This window comes from Jatropha curcas, chromosome 6 (genome assembly GCF_041381405.1).
Source record: "Jatropha curcas cultivar XTBG-Jc1 chromosome 6, XTBG_Jcur_1.0, whole genome shotgun sequence".
NCBI lineage: Eukaryota > Viridiplantae > Streptophyta > Magnoliopsida > Malpighiales > Euphorbiaceae > Jatropha > Jatropha curcas.
Window position 1 is genome coordinate 4,074,411 of NC_143156.1, and position 23,666 is coordinate 4,098,076.

The 23,666-nt window shown below is 33.9% G+C and overlaps 3 protein-coding genes and 1 long non-coding RNA gene across 4 annotated transcripts; 2 read left to right on the plus strand and 2 right to left on the minus strand.

Annotated features, from left to right (window-relative positions):
• Positions 1 to 685: 685 nt before the first annotated feature.
• On the minus strand, positions 686 to 2,953 carry LOC149495312 (uncharacterized). Its single transcript, XR_016321135.1, has 3 exons — positions 2,482 to 2,953; positions 1,833 to 1,898; positions 686 to 1,010 (listed from the first exon to the last, which is right to left on the minus strand). It is a non-coding gene; the product is annotated as an uncharacterized LOC149495312 (long non-coding RNA).
• Positions 2,954 to 5,981: 3,028 nt separating this feature from the next.
• On the minus strand, positions 5,982 to 7,309 carry LOC105631731 (uncharacterized). The gene is made up of 3 exons (XM_037640024.2): positions 7,295 to 7,309; positions 6,437 to 6,678; positions 5,982 to 6,339 (listed from the first exon to the last, which is right to left on the minus strand). The coding sequence occupies exons 1-3, from the start codon at positions 7,307 to 7,309 to the stop codon at positions 5,982 to 5,984; spliced, it is 615 nt and encodes a 204-aa protein (XP_037495952.2).
• Positions 7,310 to 7,619: 310 nt separating this feature from the next.
• On the plus strand, positions 7,620 to 13,314 carry LOC105631620 (serine/threonine-protein kinase PEPKR2). The gene is made up of 4 exons (XM_020678288.2): positions 7,620 to 7,801; positions 8,355 to 9,505; positions 11,482 to 11,778; positions 12,755 to 13,314. The coding sequence occupies exons 2-4, from the start codon at positions 8,764 to 8,766 to the stop codon at positions 13,117 to 13,119; spliced, it is 1,404 nt and encodes a 467-aa protein (XP_020533947.1). The 5' UTR covers positions 7,620 to 7,801; positions 8,355 to 8,763; the 3' UTR covers positions 13,120 to 13,314.
• A 1,392-nt stretch (positions 13,315 to 14,706) lies between these two features.
• Positions 14,707 to 16,954, plus strand: LOC105631732 (uncharacterized). Its single transcript, XM_012213901.4, has 2 exons — positions 14,707 to 15,748; positions 16,465 to 16,954. Exons 1-2 carry the CDS (start codon positions 14,726 to 14,728, stop codon positions 16,855 to 16,857), a joined length of 1,416 nt encoding a protein of 471 aa, XP_012069291.1. The 5' UTR covers positions 14,707 to 14,725; the 3' UTR covers positions 16,858 to 16,954.
• The last annotated feature ends 6,712 nt before the right edge of the window (positions 16,955 to 23,666 follow it).

Consider the following 23,666-nt stretch of genomic DNA (forward strand, 5'->3'; position numbering starts at 1 on the left):
ATATATATATATATATATATATATATATATATATATATATATATATCAAGAATTTTTTCCCTAGAAAGTTGACATGTAGTATATCCACTTGGCATTTTAATTTGACATATGGCATATTCCTCCAATTAGACTTTCATTTGGCATGGTTTGATTTGATTATTTAATCTATTAATGTGGCTTGGTTTGGATTTATTTTGGATTAGTGTTTTTGGTTTGGTTTGATTTGATTATTCAATGTAGCAATATATTGGTTTAGTTTGGATTTATTTTGAGTTAATGTTTTTGATTTGGTTTAATTTGATTATTTAATATATTAATGTATTGGTTTGGTTTAGATTTATTTTGAATTAGTATTTTTGGTTTGATTTGATTTAGTTATTCAATGTATTAATGGCTTAAGTAATTATTATTAATTATTAATTTTTGAAAAATGATAAAGTTTAATACCAATGAATTATTCAATTAACGTATTGCTTTGTAATAAATGTTTACTCTTAAATTTGTAAAGTATCAAACGTTTCCTCTGACAACCGTTGATGTATCTTTATCTGTCACGACCCGTCTCCGTGGGCCGGACCGGCACTAGGGCCCAGGTAAGCTTAAGGCCCCCGAGGCCCGTAGTAAGCCTAAACTACTCTACCTATACATGCCACAACAATTAATAATAACAGTAAGTCCATGCCACTAGGGTTTAAATATAATTATTATACAATCCGGCCCAAAATTTAAATATCTCAATTGATGTTTAGTTTGGGCCTAATCACGATAAATCATATTCGTAATATGGGTATACTAATACGCCTGCGTTTGATATATAACAAGTCACTGCAAAAGAACGCATACGGCAAGCCTAATTAAAATACACAATCCTATAACTGCGGAGGTCAATAATAATCTGATAATAGGACAATTAATACATCCAAATTTAAATAACAGAAATATAAAGTTTACATTTATAACTCTGCGGAGAAGATTGCAGAGCTTCTGTTGGATCGGCAACTTCCTAATACCTGAGAAGTTTGAAGAGAAGGGAGTGAGTTTTGCAACTCAGTGAATAATAATAAATAATACACACCACATACAGTCACACGAAATGCGCCCTAACATACTAAATGATCACACAAAAATCAATTATATGGCATAACATCAGCACCCACAAACCATATCACCTTCAAGAAATCACATCACGTGGAAATTAGTCAGTGGAGTCACCGAACCCCCGATGAGCCGTCCTCCCACATGGCTCATCCTCTCACATGTGCACCAGGGAGCCGATCCCCCATACTGGCCAACCGGTCTAATCCTCACTTGACCAGCCCTCTCGTTGTTTTTACATCCTCACTTTTCTTTTTCATACCAACAGGAGGCAACTCGGTGGTCTCCATCCAATCTAGATCATCAAGCGCTCACAACAGGAGGCCACCCTGCGGGCTGCGATCAAATCTAGACTGTCCGGTGCGCAACAACGAGAAGCCAACCCGTGGTTAACGGTAACGGTAACGGTAGGTGCACACGGAGGCGCCGATCTCCCATTTACCCGGCTAACGGTAATCATATTGGATCCATATAACGGTACGGTCTCACAGTCCCATGGTGACCCACTTCATCCCAATTCCACACAAACAAATCACAATATATATGCACAGCACAATTATTCAAGCAATTCTTTCAACGTAAAACACCAAGTACAGCCAAATATATAATTATGCAGCATAAAATAAATATAAGTTTTAATATAAAAATATATATTTATATATATTTATATATATAAGGTTTGTAAAAATAAAATGCTATGTAATGCATGTTGATATGCATTATTTATTATTACTCACAGTGATGGAAAGTGGAGTTCTAGCTTTGATCCTGTCCTGGAGGAGCACTAGATGGACCCGGGCGATCTAAGCAAAATAAGAATGACGCAAAATTAATTCTATTAGACAAAATAATTCTTGACCACTCTAAAAATTTTATTTTATGTCTAAATTTTTATTTCTCTATCTAACTATATTTTACTTATTTTCTACCGAAATTTCGGCAGCATCTCCCCTGAAAATTGGACTATCCACCTGTTGAAATACCAACAATTTATCCAATATTTTCAAAACACGCAGCCCATCCGTCGGGCAATCAATCCAGTAAATTAATCCCGTTCTCCACATTTTCTATATCAACATTAATTCATAAAATTTTTTAATTAACCAAGTAATTTTAATTAATCAACACTTACATTATAACTCAAATAACTACTCACAATTGCTAAATCAAATTAACTAAATTAATTACCTATAAATAATAAAATTAATCAACTACAATAACAACACTAATTTAAGTAACTAAAATTATTAAACTTAATCTAACTAAAATGACTAAGTTTAATTAACTATCATTAATAAAATTAAATTAATTAACTAAAATTACTAAGTTAAATTATACCCAAATTACTAAAATAAATTTTGAGAATTAGCAAGAATTGCTCTATACCCCAAGTATAATTCTTTTTGTTGAATTTCGCTAGATCAGAAATGTTCACGCGTGCTAGATCGGAGCTACGCGCATCAGGACTGCGAGCAAGTGGCGCAATCTACTGGACAGCAAGGATGGTGGCACGACGGTGCGGTGGTGCGACGTGGTGGCGCCGCGCTCGCTTGACCGGAAGCAGAAGGGGCTGTGGTGGCGCGATGAACTCGAGGAGCTGTGGCACTGCGATCTGGCCGAGAATGAAGCGCTGCTGCAGGCGGAGCCGCTGGCTGTGGCGCGCGGAGGAGCGGCGAGGCGGTGCTGCGCGCGATGGAGGCGGTGCGACTGGCTGTGGATCGCGCCTCTGCTGTTGCTGGCTAAGGTCGACGCAGGCGCAGTCACAGCAAGAAAGAAGAAGAGAGGAAGAAGAAAGAAAGAAAGAAAGAAGAAGAAGAAGAAGAAGAGGAAGGGGGAGGCGTTGCTGTGATGGTGAGGAGTAGAGAGGTGCAGCGCTGGAAAAAAAGAGAAAGGGTATTTTCTAGATGGTTTGGGTCGAACCGGTTTGATTCGGTTCGATTCGACCCAAATCTTCGATTTTTAATTATTTTCGGCTTTTCCAATCGGTTTTCGGTTCGGTTTCTCACGGTGTTCGCATTAAAATATTGAAATAAATTTCCAGGCTGTCGGTTTATTAAATTTAATTGAAAAATCTTTGAAAATAAAAATTCGAGTTGTTTCATTATCGGTTTCATTTCCATTTATTTATTTTTTTAAAATGGTGTTGTAATGCATTTTTTTTAATTTTAAATTATTTACCTTCAAAAAACACTTTAATTTTTTTAGAAATACTATACATAAGTTGTATTATTATATTCTTCTGTATTATTAGCAAATGTGTATTTTAAAAATGTTATTCGTTTTTTCTAAAGTTCAGAATTTTCTACATTTTAACTATTTCCATTAACGGAGTTAATAGTTCTTATTCAAATTTTTTTTGTTTCCTTTTTTAAAGATTATTAAATATGTTTTTGTAATGTAAACTATCAAATCAATATATGTATAGCGTAGAATTTTCATTGGTGTTGTCAAATATGATTCTAAATTAATGACATGTGTATGATTTAATTGTATATTTTTATATTTATTTAAAAATAAATTAATTTATAATTGAATTAAACCGTTTTAAATGTAATTGATTAATATATCATTAAAGAATTAATAGTGTGTTAATTAACAATTTATATAACTTTTAATGATATAAATAAATTACATAATTTATAAATTTTAATAATATGCGCTGTTATTATTTTATATCAAAAAAATTAAAAAGTTTTGTATTAATTTAAATTATGTTAAATATAATTGATTAATTATAGTATTAATAATATGATAAGTTGAAGATTTATATAATGTTTGATTATTTAAAATAAATTATTTATTCATGGATTTGAATGAAATAATGAGTTAATTATTTTTTACATTAATTTTAAAATAAATCAAATTAATGAATTTTGCTATCTTTCATTTTACTTTTTTTTTATTTATTTCTATAAATTTTAATATTTTTAATTCATATTGAATTTGAATGTAACTAATTTAATAAAATTTAACTCACATAATTTTAAATAGATTTTTAAGATTTTTAAACATATTACACGTGAGTTTATTTTCTGTATTTATTTCAAAGAAGTTCTAAGAAAAATATTTTAGTTCTTGTACAACATTCAAAGTTGAAGAGTATTTTTACACTCGCATCCGTAGTATAACTCTGTGGTAAATGAATATATAACCTGGCAATAAATTCAATTTGAAATCTTTTCTCACCCGTTACTTAAAAAAAAAAAAAAAAAGAAAAAAGAGTATTTATATACTCTAAAGTGATTAATGAAAATAGAATAAATTTGACTTTCACTAGATTAAAAAAAAACTAATTAGAATAAAATATTTTAATGAAATTAACATTTACATCGTTCTATTATCAATAAATAGTTTTGGTGTCCCTAAATTATTATTCCGCAGGATAATTTCAACGCTAAAAGAGATGGGTAAGGACCAAAATAACTTTATTGTTCTGTTTTCTCTTATGCCTCTTCAGATTTTAACAATATTGCTTCCAATGGAAGCTTTATCTGTTTTTCATGATATGGACAAAAGTTATTTTTCCATGTTTGATGCGAGCAAGAAATTGCTTAGAGAAACCATTGGAAATTTTTATTGCCATTGGTCGTGAGGTGCCTGTCTTTTTGGTGCAGAGTTGATTTTGAGACATTGGTCATTCTCGTTCACTGCGTGTAAAAAAAAATTATATATTATTGAAGAAAGTTCGACTCAGTTCATTCACTTGCGAAGGTACAGATAAGTTGGAACCTAAACATGTGCTGCTCAAATTTGTTGGCAAGAGAAAAACAACAAACGAAAATATTATGGGTAGTGCCTGCCAGAAGTTGAAGTAGAAAAATATAAATCGTGCCTCTGAGCCTTTATGGGTTGCTCTTGTATATGTCTCTCTGAAAATTTTACTTCCATTGAACGGGTATAAATCGAATATGAGGAATAGAAAAGAACATAGATTTGCATCGTTTGATAGTTATTTTGCAAATCATCAAAACTAGCCTACGCCCACCGTCTGTTCGATGAAACTCCTCAGTTAGACATAGTTGAAAGAACAACGTTGATTTTTGTATTTTTTGCCGCTGGTAGTCTACAACTTGCGAGAGAAATATTTGGTGGAACTCTGTTAATTATGCCTCACAGTATTTTCTATAAGACTATAATGCCATGATCAACTAGAAAGAGAAGCTAATTCTTAATATATGGAACATAATGATGTTGCTACGTTTGTGAGAGAAGCTTCAAAAAATTATGGTGCTTATCATATGGGTCACTTGCTTATAGAATATGTTGCAGCTAGGGGCATTCCATATCAAGATCCATTTGTCAAATTTCTAGATTTGGAGAGACTGAAAGACAATGGGGGCAAGATAGGAGGAGCCCTGAAATTTACAGTAAGGGTAACATAGGGTTTTAATTATATTCTCTCTCCTTCCCTTACACTTTTATTTAAAATTTAATTTTAAAATTGGATTAAAATAGATGGAAGGACCCAATTACATGATGAAATAATAATTTAGGGACGTTAAAGCTATTTGTTTTTTTTTTTTTTTTGACATTAAAATATTGCTCATATATTATTAAGAGAAGAAACGAGTAATACAACCGGGAATAATATCTCAAGTTTGAAAATAAGTCCCACGAGGAATTGATTTAGTCAAAACATGAGCTATATCATTAGCTTGTCTTCTAATCTAAGTCAAGGTGCTATTAGACAATTGGACTAAGAGTAATTTACATTCAGAAAATGACAACTCCAAACTCAAACAAATCTTGGACAGAGCTCCTCATAGCATGGTAAACTTGGAGGCAATCGGTCTCAACTTGAATATGCAAACGAGAGTAGTCCGATAGCAACTAGGACAATATATTTCTAGCGCTTAAGCTTCAGCTACTGCTGGAGAAGAACAACCCTACAATGATGACGCTGCTGCTGATACAAATCCGCCATGACAATTTGAAATTACGACACCAAAAGCTCCATGGCCAACAGAAGGGAGAAGAGCTGCATCAAAATTTATTTTAAAAGTGCCTGCAGGTGGCGGAAGCCATTGATTACCCGCAGAAACACCTATATCTGAACGAGACGACTTCAATTGAGCTTTCTTCCAAGAAGCTAGCATACTTCTAGCTTGAGTAACCACATGATAAGGTCTTTCTTCTACTTGGTTCTCTTTCAGCTCATTACGGCTCAACCAAACACTCCATAGTCCCATAATATAACTCTCAAAAAACTCATTCTTCCACACCTTGTGTAAAATGTTCCAACATCTGTAAGAAATTTGGAAAAATTCCAATATTAAGCTGAACACCAAAAAATTGCCAACAGAAACTTGCTCTTGGACACGCAACAAGAGCAAAGAGTAACATTTCAGCAGCACCACAGTAATCATATCTTGTATCAAGCTCCAATCCCCTTCTTTTTAAAGTTGCTTTAACTGGCAGAATGTCTCTACAACACCTCCAGAGGAAATGCCTCACTTTCGACGGAACTTTCAGTGACCGAAGAGCTTTCCAAAAACCCGACTGCCAAGCATCTTCACGTTCCACATATCTAGATTTCACAGAATATATCCCCGAGTCTTTCCAATGCCATATAAGGATGTCGTCCTGAACATTTGTAGCTAAAGGAATAGAAGTAATAGGCTAAAGCTATTTGTTGATAATATAAAGACATAAGTGTTAATTTGACTATAATTTAGGGATGACAAAGTATTTTACTCAACTAATTAATATGGCTGAATTATATCTTTTATTTAATATTTTCTCAAAATATCCTTTTGAAATATTAAATCCTGATTGGGAAGATGGATGTATATTAAATAGGAGTATGTAAAGAAATTAGATAATAAATGATGTTTTAAAAAATGAAATAGAACTACATTTTGAGACAAATGAAAAAGGAAAGTAAACCTATATATACAAGACGGAAGGAATATAAATTTTTATATTTTCATTTTTTGTAAACTAGAAAGCAAATATGCACCACCACAACACACGAATTTGAAATTAATAATAATTCTCTATTTAAAATTAAGGATAAAGTTTCTTTGTAATTATTTAATTATTTTTTAATAAAAAATAAAATATATTTAAGTGTCTGAATCATTTCTTAATTGATTTAATATGTTTACTTTTATGAAATTATTATAATATATTAAACTTTTTTTACATATTGATTATCAGGTTTTTTTTATTTTTCACCAAAAAAACGAGCATTTTTAACCTGAAAGATGAGCATGTTCCCTCAGGAAATAAGTTTTTAAAATGAAAATTAAGATAGTCACAATAATTGATAAAAAAATAAAAAGAATAAAAGCATTAATTATGATATAATTTTTACCTTTTAAAAAAAATAATTTTGGAGCTTGGATGTATTTTCTTTTAATAAATTATGAAAAAGATCATACAGTTTGCATAAATGGAACATAAAAATATTGGTAACAGGTGGCGGGTAAGTGAACCTCCACCTCCATCTGATTGCGTTGTGGGTCCCAATTGATCGCTAGCACAAAGTAGTTAATTAGGAAACTCGCAAGAGATACCAAATTACCAATGGTTGGTTTGTTGGTTTTCAGTCTTTCACGTGTAGTTTGTGCTTTTTCCCTGCATCAAGATCACTCAAAAATACTTAAAGAATGCTCCTTTCCCTTTCCATCAGACCTTCCTTTAATCCTCCTTAAACAGTTGCCATTACCCTTCTATCAATTACTCATTTTTCTTCTCTATGAAGGTATGTTACTGATTCTTTCTTACATTCTCTTTATTTTTGTGTTTTCTGTGATGGGTTTGCTTTCTAGCCGCTGTTTGGTTCCTGAGAAAATAATAAGTAAAAGATAAACTGGGCTAGTTTTTCTTTTTTTTCCCTTTTTTTTTTTTAATTTTTTGGTTTTGTTTTAGAAATTGGGAAACTGGGTTTTATTGTTATGAAACTGTTTTTCTTTTTCCTGTGCTGTTGAGTGGGATAAACAGCTATGTCATATCCCTATTAACTATAAACTGATAGTTGATGCTTGAGATTTTTCTTTTCTTTACAATCAAGTAGATCTTTTTGATCTTTTTGCCCCTTTTACGAGTGGATTATTTTTGTTTGGTTTTGCTAAGGTGAGGATTAGTTGTCTCAGGTTACAATGAAAGTAACGAGTCATGTTGATTTTTCTGATCCGTTGATTTATTTATTTGTTGTCAATTTTTAGCAACCAAATGGGCATTCTTGAATTCTTTTTTCTTCAATTTTTTCTTTTGGTGTTAATGATTTGCATTAATGGGTATTTTTATGTGTACAGATTTTGTTTGTAAATAGAAAGCAATCAATGTCTAAAGTCTTTGAATTATCTGTGAACATGGTTCGAAAGAAGAAGAAAGGCTCCTGAAGACTGAAGTGCGAAAGTCTAATACTAACTTGCTCGTATTACTTCTGATTTCAAACTACTATTAAGGTTTTGCTGGTTGAGTAAAGTAAAAGATTGTCCTCATCAATTTCCTTTTGCTGGAGTTGCGGAACATATGCAAGGATCCAATCTTGTGATGGAGTGATTATTGCTTTGATTTCACTTGAAGAGACTTTTTTAGTTCATCATTTTTTTTGGTTTGTGCTTTTTGGGAGTGAGTGATATTACAAGTTTAGAAATGCAGTGTCCTGTTCGTGGTACATCTTTCTGGGGCATCTGAGAACTACTTCACCTTGGGTATTTGATGGAGTCCTTAAGAAGGAAGAGAAAGGACCTAGAAATTTTGCCATCATTTGCAAAGTCCTCGACTGCTTTATCAACTTTTATTTGGCCTTACTTGTCACTAGGAGATTATTCAAGGCTGAAAAAGAAGTGTAAGGAAGATGAAGGTAAGGAAGTTGGTTCTTGTAGGAGTGTAGTTAAAGGAATTGTCACTGCCCCACATTGTAGAAGCTTCTCTTTGGATACACCATGTAGGGGTCTGAAGAGGAAAATTGGGTGTATTGATGTGGCGACACAAATGGGTCGAAAGAAAAAGATCGAGGACCATTATGATTTGGGTGCAATGATCGGGAAAGGGAAGTTTGGATCTGTGGTGTTGTGTCGAAGTAAAGTGACTGGAGAAGAGTTTGCATGCAAAATGTTGCGCAAGGGGGAGGACCTTGTTCATCGAGAGGTGGAGATAATGCAGCACCTTTCTGGTCATTCAGGCCTTGTGACATTGAAGGCAGTATATGAGGATTCGGAATATTTTTATCTTCTGATGGAGCTCTGCTCTGGGGGACGGCTGCTTGATCAGATGGCTAGGGAAGGACAATGTTCAGAGCGTCGTGCTGCTCATATATTAAGGGAGTTGGTTTTGATTATCAAATATTGCCATGATATGGGTGTTGTTCATCGGGACATAAAGCCTGAGAATATCCTCCTTGCAACATCTGGGCAAATCAAACTTGCCGACTTTGGGCTGGCTGTAAGAATTTCAAATGGTAATGCTGTTTTTCTTATTATTTTGTTGAATTGCTATATTTATCTGCGTGCCTTTTCAAGCTTTTGGCAAATAACTACTGCTGGACTCTTTGTAAAATGTACTGAAATAAGGTTTAGAAAGTCATTAAATGATTTCCAGAAGCAACTCCATATATAGTTCAGTTCTCCAAGTAATCATTTAATGGTATGAACTACATAATGCATCTTATTTTAAATGGATTATCAGGGACTCTTACCAAATAAATTTTTATTTTAAAAGAATGCAGAAACCAAAAGAAATTTTCTCTAGAACTAAAATTGACTGATTATGTGCATGCTTGTTTTGTATGCTAAACTTTTGTTAATTTGAGCAATCACTTCTGTTATGGTGTATTTTTGGTTTTGAACGACTTAACAATGCCTTTGCATGAATTTCCTCAAGTTTATTGCTACAACTTCATGTCTTACATGATAAGGCTCAGGTGGTAGATGTAAATATCTTTGGCAACAATGTTTGAAAGTTGGAACTGCTTTGATGCCTAATGTATAGCTTTTTCTTAAGCTTTCAACCATTACTGCTGCAACATCTTTTACACGTTGATCAGATAGTCCCCTAGAGTGCCAGCCAAGCAGCTTCAAGGTGGGATTAAATTGGACCAACTTTGAGAGGTGCAATAAATCTATCCTACAGCAGCAACTGGTTGCGTCAGTGCTTGAGGGTCCTTAAATTTATTTGCAACTCAGGTTGCATTTTCAGTTTCTTTGGGACTTTGGGTCTTGCTTTATTTTGTTGCCTGGAACTTGATGGACTGCCTCAATCTCCCTTTGTAGTTGTATTCTTAAATGAATAGTTAGTGATTGTTGGTGCATCTAAATGACTCATTTGTCATTGGATCTCCATCCATGGTAGAAAGAGAAACAAGGGATGAATTCTGTCTTTGATTGAAACAAAAAACTCAATGTGTGCATAACAAATATTTATGTGTGTTATAACAACATTATTGCATGGAAATACTTCTGCAAAAATTGCCTTCAGCACATTTTACCTTGCTGGAAATGCCTTTTAAAACTAAACCTCTTACATTTGAATAAATTTATATCCATGGCTTTGAATGCTTTCGGCGCATGAATTGATTTATGTGTTCTTTGGTTCTTTGGGTGATTCATGATTTAATTGTTATTCCTTATAATTAGCATGCCAAGTTGCCTAATGTGAATTGGCAGTTAATATTGACTATATATGTATATAATTATAGCATTTTCTGTTACTCTGCATGCATTGCATTGACGCCACTAGTGGGCGGTCGGATAACTCAGAAATATTAATCTCAAACTAGTTGAGTCTGTTATATGGACCTTTTCCCCCTATTTGGTCCTACTTGAAGCCATCTCCTTGCCATAATATTAAGAAATCAAATTCTTTCTCACAAGTTATAAATTCAATTGAAGTCAATTTAAGCTCATCATTTTTCATTTTTTATCTGTTTTATATTTGAATGCCATTACTTTTTCCCACTGGCCCATTTTAAATTTCTGCACTTCTCATGGCTGATATGTTTTTGCTGGGTTTCCTTCTATTCGATGTTTTCAACCTAGTTATACATTTTCTTTGTTATTGCGAGTCCATCTTGATATTTTCAGTTCGTCCATAAAGTCTGATTAGTTTTATTGTAGTCCCAAAGAATATGCCCTTGCCCTTGAGCTTGACTGGTACTTTTTACATAATGCATTCAATGTAGTAGCATTACTTCTCTTTCATTCATTAACTTGTAACTCTGTAGTCATCTTCCTCTCCAATCTTTCCTTTTGTGTGTGTGAAATATCTTTTTTTTCCCTTTATTTTACTCTTTGTTTTGTGCTTACAAGTAGTTTTCAATTCTTATACATTCTTCTCTTCCTCTGATATTGATCTCTTTCCCACTACCAGGTTTATCTTCTTGGTGCTTGATTATGTGTAGTTTGCTGGAAAGATAGATAAATTATGTTTTCTTTGCAGGTCAGAGTCTGACAGGTGTTGTTGGAAGTCCTGCTTATGTTGCTCCTGAAGTCTTACTTGGTGAGTATTCAGAAAAAGTTGATATTTGGAGCGCCGGTGTCCTCCTTCATGCTCTGTTGGTGGGGATTCTTCCATTTCAAGGTGACTCGGCGAATGCAATATTTGAGGCGATTAAGAATGTCAACCTGGATTTTGAGAGTGGATTATGGGAGATGGTCTCTAAACCTGCTAGGGATCTAATTGCTCGTATGCTAACAAGGGATGTTTCAGCTAGATTAACTGCTGATGAAATTTTAAGTAAGATTCTGTCTTTCATTTGCCCTTGATTAACAGACTTATCATAGGAAGGATCCCAGAGGCTTCTTACTGAAAATATTTAGACTGAGATTTGGACAAAAGAATACGATTGATCATTTAATCATGAGCCTATATGCTCAATTTTCATATAAAAATTATGCATTGGTTTACATGCACAATATATATATACATATACTCAGCTTTAAGATAATCTTGCAAGCTGAGTGGAATTGAAAAACTGGGCTGCAGTTTACATGGTTGGTTATATTGCTGTTGTACAAATGTAAGTTTATGAGAAGAGAGGAACTGTAGTCTCTTTAATGTCTTAAAGTCCGTTTATCAGTTCTGTTAAAACTATAACTTTTTGAGAGGCCTCTTTTCCTATAATTCTGGTAGATATTTAGTCTTAGGTTCTTTCGTCAAAGATGTAGCTTTAGTACTCTATTCCTTTTCTGGCTTTTCTTGCGATACTATTTATCAAAAAAGATGTTAAGCATTTTAGACCATGCTGGATTACTTTAAATTTTTAAACAAAAAGATCTAAATAAACTTGCAAAAGGTAATCTCTTTTTTGCCCTGTTAAACCAGCTACTCAAAAATCCAAGGTGAAGCCCAATGGTGTTAAATATCTGGTAGTATTTGTGCGCTTCCAGTCATTTGATATGTACACATGCATCCTACTCGAGTGGCTAATCCAGTCCGTGTCTACGTCATTTTGATTCCTGGATATTTTTAGAAGTATCACACTGAGGCTAACTTCCAATGGTTTGGGATGCAGGCCATATGCTTTTCGTATTGAACTAATAGCCAGAAGGAGCAATTCTTGTGACATTAAAGATAACAAAATATTGATATTCTGCTTCGATTTTTCTTCTTTTCAAGACAAAAAAAAAAAAAAAAAAAAAGAATTCTAGTTCTACCAATTATGAAGTTTTATTATTTTGGTTACTGTGTATAATCATGTGTATTTTTGCAGGGCATCCATGGATCTTGTTCTATACAGAACCAACTTTGAATGTATTTACCACGAAACCTAAGTTTGGAAACCGTGTAAGATTGACTTCTCCACAACTGACTGACATAGATGCGGTGGAGTCCGAGAGATATGATATAACAGCCAGAAGTTTTCTCAGTGATGACTCTAGCCTAATTTTATCATTGGGTGGTTCAACAAAGAGGTCAGATGAGCAAGACTGCGAACCGGTCGATATACTTGCAGTGGCAATATCACATGTGAGAATATCGGAACCAAAGAAAAGCAGGCTGTGTGGTCCTGCACTCCCTATCAGACAAGAATGTTCCTCTAACATTAAGGTTAACAATCTTTGTACAGCATTCTGATCCTGCTTGTAAAATGCTGACTCAGCTATTGCCACATATTAGCAAATAATTGGAACTGAAGATAACTCATTCTGGCTGGAGGGATATTAAAACAGTGAAGACGAAGTTCTGTAACAATAAGATGACATTTGTAGGTGAATGATGAGGTAACTCATTTATTTGTTTAATCTGGTTTGAGAACCTTGTGATATTTAACTCTGTGAGTGTGTGTGTGTGTTCTGATCTATTTTCTATGCTTAGCCTGACCTGGCATATGCTGAAAACATTGCTTGTAAATTGAAATCTTGCTGTAAATAGAATTTGGGTTGTTATCTTTTACCCCTTCTTTTGGTATAGCAGAAATTATTAATAGGGAACGGATTGTCATGAACGCCTGATCTTGTACATAACCAGACAGACACTTGATTATGACCCATTGGCTATATTCTACTTTTGTTTCAGTTCAATGTTATTATTTTGAACTGGCAAAGGGAGGAATGGAAGATTTCTGCAAGTTGGTGTTATTCTACATGGCTTGGCATCTCCAATTATAATTGGAAAAAAAAAAAAAAAAACAGTAAGAAAAAGAAAACGCCTTTAGATCTATTTCCTGATTTTAAGTAGACCTACTAGACCTCAAGCAGTGATGGATCTCAAAGGTATATATAAAAGTTCTAAAATAAAGGTAAAAGAATTCTTTCCCAAGTAACTTAAAGTTTGAGTTTGTATTTTCTTCGGATCTTCATTTTGTGATCTACCTATTCTACGCAAGGCGTTTTTATTTTTATTTTTTTTACTTCAAATTTTCAATTTAGAAGTCAACAAAACATTAGAAAAAGCATGGTGGCAAACAAATTTGTAATAGAAAAATTCTAATAACTTTGAATTAATAAAAACATAAATAAGTAACAGATAGCTTCAATAAGCAGCGTATCATGTTATGCTATTAATTTTCTATGAACTTGTCAATCAGACGTGATTTGATTGGTCTTCTTACGAGATTCTATCTCTCGTAGGTTCAAATCCTTTTTACCACAGAGATTATTATCGTCAATTTGGTGAATGTTATTTAAAGGCGAGAGTTACTGAGCCTTATTAACTTTTTAACTTTTGTAGGCTCAAAATCAAATAAAGCCACAATACTAAATGAAATTAGCCATTTAGTTACCTCTTCTCTTTTTAATCCACCTTTTAACCTTTCAATTCAATGTTGCGATAAACATTTCTAGTAGGTGAGTTAGTGACTCGCACATTTAATAAGCCTTTTTTCTCAGTTAAAAAAAAAACATTATTTTAGTTTTTGTACACGTTACATCAAGAGTTTCAAACTGTAAGTCACATGATTTGCTCATCTAATTCTTTTCCCCTTTTTGTTTTTTTCTTTTTCCTTTTGATATCATCTTCTTAATTACCTTTTGACATTTGGATTTGTTCTCAAGCCTCATAACCAAAATTTCTTTGGTTTCTTTCCTCCTCCTTCTTCTTTCTCTTGGACTTTGTGAGAGCAAGAGAATTTATATGCATGTGATTTTGGGATCTGATCAGTAATTAATTATTGCTTCTCCGCCTTAATTTCCTACCATATTTAGAGATAAGAGCTAGAGAAAAACCTCCATAATAAACATCTATGGCCAAACCACCACCTAAAAAAGATAAACATCATAGAAAACACTCTACAATGTCACCATTTTGCCTTTCCATATTTCTCTTAACCATTTTTGTAGCTCTCTTCACTCTGTTTCAAATCCAATCTCTTCATACTACTACTTCACCATCTTTTTCACCTCTTATTCATCGATGGCAAAAGCTCACAACTTGCAACCAAGAAATCAAATCTTTGTCAGAAAAGCTTAAAGAAAGTGTCACATTTCTTCCACTCAAAGACTTGAGATATCAAGACAAAGCGCTTCAAGGCCATACATGGTTTATGAGCTCAATGTATGATACTCAAGAAGAAGGTGGAGTACAATATCAACAATTCCCTTCAAACTCATCAAATTTCAGGATACTTTGTTTAAAAGGCAACGATACCCACGATGGTTCTTGGAATTCTTATGCTCTAGCTTGGCCTGAAACCCTACCTTCTAATGCTACTTTAATGAAAGGCTTAACTTTTGTGTCATATAATCATTATAATTATGACAATATTTGGCATGGGTTATCTGCTATAGTACCTTTTGTTGCTTGGCATATAAGAAATGGGTGTGAAAACCCTAATAGATGGGTTTTGTATCATTGGGGAGAGCTTAGGTTTCAAATGGGTGCATGGTTAAGAAATTTAACAGGAGCTACATTTGGAGGTGAAGAACCAAATGTTGAAAGGTTTGAATGGGCTAATAAAAATGACCCTATCTGCTTTGAAAAGGCAGTGGTTATGAGGCACAACGAAGGTGGCATGTCAAGGGAGAGAAGAATTGAGACTTATGATTTGCTGAGATGTAAGGCTAGGGTTTCCTGTAATGTGAGCTTGTTGCAGAGAGTTAATGAAAAGGGTTTGCCTTTGATTGGTATGACTTTGTTTATGAGAACTGGTCCAAGATCTTTCAAGAATGAGTCTGCTGTGATTGGAATTTTTGAAAAGGAATGTGCAAAGGTTGAAGGTTGCAAATTGATGGTGGCATATTCCAATAATCTTACTTTCTGTGAGCAGGTTAGTTTGATTCTTCTTTCTAGTTTGATTCAATTTAACTAAAAATAATTAAAACAATACCATATTATTTATGGTTTTTTTTTTTTTTTTTATATTGAAAATTTTCAAAGGAAAACATGCTATTAAAATTTGAAATCCTAAACTTTTATATTACAAGTATTTACGATACTTGTGCCTAAAAGAAGAAGAAAGTATTGGCATTGTATCTAAACATTCTTCCTGATGCTATTAATTCTTCTTCCATTTTCAATCTAATAAGTTACAAAAACTCCATGCTTCATCTGTCAACCTCATCGAAAGAAAGAAACGTAAAAATTTAAAAGAAAAAAAAAAAAAAAAAGAAAAAGGTTTCTTTATCAAGTGTCATTCAACAGTTTTAGGGTGTTAAAATGTTCTTTGAAGAAAGCTAATATTGAGTGGTGCTCAAGACATGCATACAAAAAGGTAGCATCACATGGGAAAACACATCTAAACTCTAAAGCCACTCCTCATTTTCTGAAGAGGTTGAGTGTAATTTAAATTTTGGCTAACCTCATGCTATGAAAAGAAAAATATTACAATATAATACATTTTACATCTCTCTCTTCATGATATTAAAAAGTTATTGAATTTGAATTAATTTGTGAAACAAAAGGGTAATTGAGTCAAATCAAGAATCATTTTATTTATAATTAGTTTTGTTAATTATTTTCTTAATCGCTGTGTGAAAATATCAGGTAAAGCTGATGGGCATGACAGATATTCTAGTATCTCCACATGGAGCACAATTAACCAACATGTTCCTAATGGACAGAAATAGCAGTGTCATGGAATTTTTCCCCAAAGGATGGCTAAAACTTGCTGGTGTAGGTCAATTCGTTTACCATTGGATTGCTAGCTGGTCTGGTATGAGACATCAAGGCGCATGGCGAGACCCTACCGGCGATCACTGCCCCTTCGGGGAAGATGATCGCCGGTGTATGTCATTTTACAAAGGTGGTAAAATTGGATTCAATGAAACATATTTCTCTGAGTGGGCTAGAAATGTTCTTACTGAAGTGAAAACAAGAAAGTTGGAGGAAGTGAAAAATAATAGTGCTGCTTCAACTTCTAGTTGTGCTTGTGGTTAAATTAATTATTATGTCAATTATAGTTTTGCATTTTTATTTTCAATTTTGCATGGGAAATTGAACACTTATGGGCAATGCATACCAATTCCATTTTTGCTTGTGAACTCTATAAAACCTATAGTAATATATTTTTTCCCAATTTTGGGCTGGGTTTGGGCCTATGTGTGTTTGACACACAAGACAGGGATGGGCCTACATTAGACTATCGTCAACACTGCAGTCCAATAATAATGGAGAGACAGAATACTGTTTGAAGAACAGAAGAAGGGATTGAGGTTGTCAAACTCTCTCTCTAGCTTATATCCATTAAAAACTAAAAAATCGAATTAAAAAAAAAGATCTAGTTCGATTTTTTGGTTTAGCTATTTGGATTACTCGGTTTTGTTCGGTTTATGAATTTTGGTAATTTTAGTAATGTTTTGTTTGGTTATAGAGAATAGTCGAATGTGTCCAAAAATAAAATAGAACCAACTTTAACAATCCTATTTGATTCAATCAATTTTATACGTAGTTTCAGTTTTTTTTTTTTTTTTTTTTTCAGTTTAATAAAATATATAATTCAACTTTATCAATTCGGTTTGATTTAAAACCGAACCCACGGGTTGTACACCTATATATATATATATATATATATATAGCGAAAGGAGAGAGAGAAGCAAACCCATCATCAAGATCTTTTTCCTTCTAATAGATTAAAAAAAAATAGAAAGAAAATTGATTGGGGTCCAAAAAACATTCTCACCAATAAGACCAACCAATGCTAGAGTGGACCCTCACAGAAACAACAGACCTGACTAGAACAAAGTAACATCTGGATTTTAAAAAAAAAAATGTTGAACTCAAAAAAATTAATGAAGTGGGTCCAATTCAATTGCACGGTTGGATTGATCTAGTAATAATATAATGGTAGAATTATTACTTAATCCTTAAATTTAATCTAAATTATTACTTAGTCCCTCCATTTTAGTAAATACTTTATATTATTGATAGTTAATCTATTTAATTCATTCAATTGAATCTACTAATTACTATTTTCTTGATCAAAATTTCAATAGAACAATTTATAAAAAGAAATCTATAATAAAAGCATAAAAAACATGTAATGTCCATGACCTCCAAAAACATTTCAAGTGAAGGATCTATTATTGATTAGGGCTTTTGGTTGAAAATGAAGTAGTAAATGGAAGGGAAAGAGATGGGGGAGAAGACACATCACCTAACGGATTAGGCATGCAAATGGGTAAAGGGGTTGAACGTAGAAAATGTGTACCAAACCCCAACGACCAATGGGGACATACATGTGGGTACAGAATGGATGGCAACGAGGCTCGTTTCCCACCTCCACTACCATCTCCACAAAACCTAGTTGTCATTTTATTTTATCATCTTAGATCATGTGATATACAAAAAATGTTCTGATTAGAATTAATGTCTATGGTTAGACATTTACAAGTTTACAACACTCAAATATCTTCCTATTTGAATGCATACTCCAATCAGCAAACACATGACTTGCCTACCAACATCAAACCTATCTGATATATTTCATATTTTGTCAACTTCCACAGAATGTCAGACTTCTCATGATTGGAAACAAGAAATATGACTAAGTTGCATTACAATTGTAAATGGGTTAAGTCGCTAGTTCATAAGTGTAACATCCCTTCCCGGTCCACCCGTAACCCGAATGAACCGAACCGAGACGCTACAAACTGGTTGACTTTATGATCTGACATGCTGAAATCATAATGTATATTGAATATAATATCATGCTGATGCTGTTTACATTAATAATGTACTTAATATTTACAAAACATGATATTAGTGTCAAATGAAATGGGCCCAACTGTGTGTCCTGTACATGCCATAAAAAGGGTAGACAAAAAAATACATATCCAAATGAGTAGCTACCCTGAATACTGAGTCTTCTACAGATGAACTGCAGCAGTTGCAGGCTGACTCTCTACGGTCCAATCTCAAAACCTGCGAGTTAAACAGGTAACTCGCTGAGCAATAAAGCTCAGTGGATATCTCAACACATAAAGAAACAGTTAAGCACATACATAGATAAAATGAGCATGTAAATGCATATGGATAACTAAACATATAAGCACATATAGCATGATCCTTTCCTTATACCTTGATTATCTTTCGTACTGGGTGATAAGACTGTATGATTCATGAAATGTTATGTCAAGATATTTGTATGGCTCCATAAGGTTATAGTGAAACCGAAGTGATAAGAAAAACTGTATGAAACTGGATGAATACTGTATGCTTGGCTGCTATGGCCCATATATAATCATATCCACTCAATGGCCTGTAGCTGGAGTACCAAACTGTATGGGGTGCAGATCTGCTATCCTATGTCGCGACATAGCCTTATCTACATGGTTTCTACCTAACCTCAATGGAGCATAATGTTGGTATGTCAATGATATAACACAACATCATATTCATCGTTCATAACTTCATAAATCATAATGTTTATTTGATTTCACATCATTTGTATGCTTGCATGTTGTTTTGATACATGATTTAATGTTGTATTTTTGTTGTAAAATGATTGGAATCATACAAGTTGAGCAAAGGAATCCAATTGCATAGAAAATAAAGTCCAAAAGTGCATGAAAACACAAGTCGCGAGCGCGCCTTGCAAAGTCGCGAGCGCGTAATGCACACCTGAAGGTCAGTGAGTTTCCAGGTGAAAGTCGCGAGCGCGCATTGCAAAGTCGCGAGCGCGAGATGCAAAAATCAGAGTCAGTGTGTGATCGGGCACAAGTCGCGAGCGCGCAAATGAAAGTCGCGGTCGCGTACAGTGCAAAATGAGAGATAGTGAATTCCCAGGCCAAATTCGCGAGTGCGCACTTGAAAGTCGCGATCGCGTACAGCACCAAATGAGAGTCAGAGAGTTTCAGGTGAAAGTCGCGAGCGCGCAAATGAAAATCGCGGTCGCGTACAGTGCAAAATGAGAGTCAGTGAGTTTCAGGCACAAGTCGCGACCTCTTTAGGCAATTCGCGCGTGCGTCGCGTTTTCCAGCCTGCACAGTCTGTACTCTTTTGGTCATATCTCTCAATATACAACTTCGATTTGGATGATTCAATGGATAAAAAAATTTAAATGGATAAAAAGTTTTTTTGCTTATACTCATTGGATAAATTTAAAGAGTTTTTCATACCAAAATTTATTTAATAAATGAATTGAGCTTGAGCTAAAAGTCGAGTTTAAAAATGGATATATATACACAAGCGTACGTATGCTATAAATTATAAATAAGCGTAGGATGAATTGGAGTTCGAGTATACTTTTAACAAACTGAATACGTGATTAATAAAATTTAACTTGGAATAGATTCAAATCCAAAGATTTTTCTAACTTAAAAAAAAAAAGTTTTAAAAAACAGCTAAACACAAAAATAAAAGTAATGAAAATAAAATATTTTTGCAATTAGACTTGTTTATATGCTATCAGTCGATATGTGATCTACATATCAATACAATTATAGATTATCAAAGGAAGTTAATTATTTGTCAAACGTATAAAGTTAATTGCACTATTTGACATAAGAGTATATATTTGTTTTTATTTATAATTATATTTTCTTATAATAGAATTATACTTTCATAGCCAAGAAAAATAATATTTCAAATTTCCCATCTAATTAGAAAACCCTAAACAATTATACATTATTAGACATTTATTTCATCTCTCTCCTGCCATGAAAACTTCAAATCTCACAGCATAGACTCTTCAATTTTCACTTTCAACCATTGCTATGTAAATACATTTAGTCTTATTAAGTAAGAAGATGATGATCATGGCAAATCATTTACAAAGCACTTTAAAGATCCAAGTTTTGAAACTTTAATTTAACAAAATTGAGATTAATAATTTATCTTACAAAAAGTTTTAGACCTTCACCATCTATTAGGAGTCATGAAATTTGGTGAGAATGCAAAAAAGATTTATGTTGTGTCAAGTTGATTTCTTTTTGTCCATATAATCATAAAGTGACATTCAGTTGAATGCTTAATCTAGGATTATAATTGCTTCATTCTTCTCTACCCCTTTATTCTTTCTTTTTCAAGTCAAAATGGTAATGATGCATCTTCAAAGGAAAATGATCCTCAAAAAAAAAAAAAAAAAAAAAAAAAAAAAAAAAAAGAAAAAGAAAAAGAAAAATCATCAGGGTCCTACAGGTAAATAAATAAAATGAAAGTTAAGATTATGGTTGTTAGCCACTAATAAAGGCCTTCAATATACTAATGAAAGTGATCATTATATATAACATAAATATAAAAATAAAGAAGTAGTATTTCATGAAAATAAGCTGATTACTCTTTATATAATAATATTATTTATCTCAAAGTACAAATTTTCAAAAAAAAAAAAAAAAAAAAATTTGGACATACACATAATGCTAAAAGAGCATTCAATGAATTTTCAAATTACTTAAGTAAATAGTGATAAGAACGACATGCGGTTTCCTAACTTGTCAACGACAAGATTTTATATTACATATGTGACTATATTTCATGACATTTTTTCATATGATCAGTATTTTTCTTGACCCATTTAAGTGCTATCTGAATGACTCTAAGCTTCTGTACTTTTCCTTTGAGGATGAAAGTACAGCTCTATGCATGATCATCACTCAATTATTGGCTTGTTGGTGTCAATTCTATGTTTCTCCATTGTGCATTATAGATCAACATTATTAATTGGTTTTGTACTGAACAAATTTTTTTTTTTTTTTGATAGTTAATAAGATAGTATATTATAATAAATCATGAGAAATAAGATCTTCAATACATTGGGGAGTCGAGTCCCATAGATGGAAACAAGGGTGAAAACATGCCACACGAGCAAGAGCATGTACAGGCATGTTGACTTGCCTCCTAATCCAAACCAATTCACAAGATGGTATTTGAGAAAGCAGTTGTTTAATCTCTTCTAGCACTGGTGCCCAATCTGAATAAGATTCAAAACCAGCTGTTACAACTTGAACCAGTTGCAAGCAATCGATTTCCACTAAAACCCTACCATGAGATCTCGTGAGCAACCAAGACAATACTTCCCTAAGACCGATGGCCTCTGCGATGTGAGGTTTCAACACCCCTGCAAAATGACCCGTGCAAGCTGCTACGAATTGCCCAGCTTCATTTCGGATTAGGCCAGCATACGATGAACGACCCTCCGCCGTATGGACAGCAGCATCAATGTTACACTTTACAACCCCAGTCGGTGGAGGAGCCCATGTCAAAACTGAAGCCGACGGTACATAGGAGTTGCTTCGATCGATCTGCGCATTCTGCCATTCTCTAAGAAAGCCGGTGGCTGCCATGACAATGTTGTAAGGATCAACATTAGTTTGTTGCCAAACTCGTCGATTTCTGTCAAACCAGATAAAATAACACAACACACTGAAGAGCAAGCAATGCTGATCACTACGCCGATCAATTAACCCCAACAACGTATCATTAAAGTCAGTGATTGATCGATCCAATGGAATCCCTGCTAAAGTCCAACACAGTCGAGCTTTCTCACAAAGGAATAGCATGTGCATTGTTGTCTCAATTTCACCGCAGAAAGGGCAATGGTCATCCTCTATAATTCGCCTGCCAAAGAGTGTAGCTTTCGTTGGTAGGATATTACGACACGTCCGCCACAGCCAGTGCTTAACCTTCGGTGGGGAAGCTAATTGCCATAATTTAGCCCAGATTGGCGAAGTTATGTTTGCTTCAGGCTCCACAAAGTTAGGTAGGACAAATTTGTAACCTGATTTAACGAGGTACTTCCCTGAACTTGAGAAATTCCATATTAGTTTATCTGCCTGGGTAACCCGAGTAAAGGGGATAGATAGAACCTGTGACACGTCCTCGGGAAGGAACAGTCCAGTAATTAAATCCACATTCCAACCATTAGACATCCTTAGATTTCCAACTGACATATTCTCAGAACCAGGAACAACTGGGCTATGTGAGTAAAAATCATTATCATTTGGTAACCACGGGTCATGCCAAATGCTAACGCTTGAACCGTTACCAATTCTCCATCTATACCCTCTTTTTAGAAGTGACTTAACTGAGACCATGCTCCTCCATATGAGACTGGGATTATGCCCTAAAGGCGCATCCAAAACATTCCCCCCTGGAAAATATTTTGCTCTGAGAATGGAACATAGAAGAGTATTCGGCTCAGTGATAAGTCGCCAGGGCTGTTTACCAACTAGGGCAATGTTAAAAGAATATAGATGTCTGAAGCCAAGACCGCCCATAGTCTTTTCAACGCACAGTCGATCCCAACATAACCAAGGAATTCCTTTACCATTCGAGCCCTGTGTACCCCACCAAAAGGAATTCATAATTCTTTGCAATTCCTTTACCATCCGTTACCAATTCACAACTGAACAAATTTTTTGACCGAAAAAGAAAAAAACAAAGAAAGAAAAAGAATCACTACATTGAGTTTGCTCCAATAGAGAAATTGAGAATAATTAGAACAAAAACAAAGAGCTTTAAACTTTTCAATCCAAATATTGAACTAGACATGATAATTATTTTTATCATATATTTAGTTCGAGCTATTGAAAGAGCTACTCGATAGAAAATTAGAAAATCACAAGTGAGGGATGTTTCTTACAGTTGATCTCTCAAAATTTTCATCAGAACGTTTGAGATTCCAATTTTGAGCACCACAGTATTAGTGTGTGAAAAACAATTTATCCTGCATAGGTTGATCTCAAGAGTCGATGATAACGAATGTTTGTTTTCCTTTTGTCTTATCATATACCAAACAAAACGTTAAC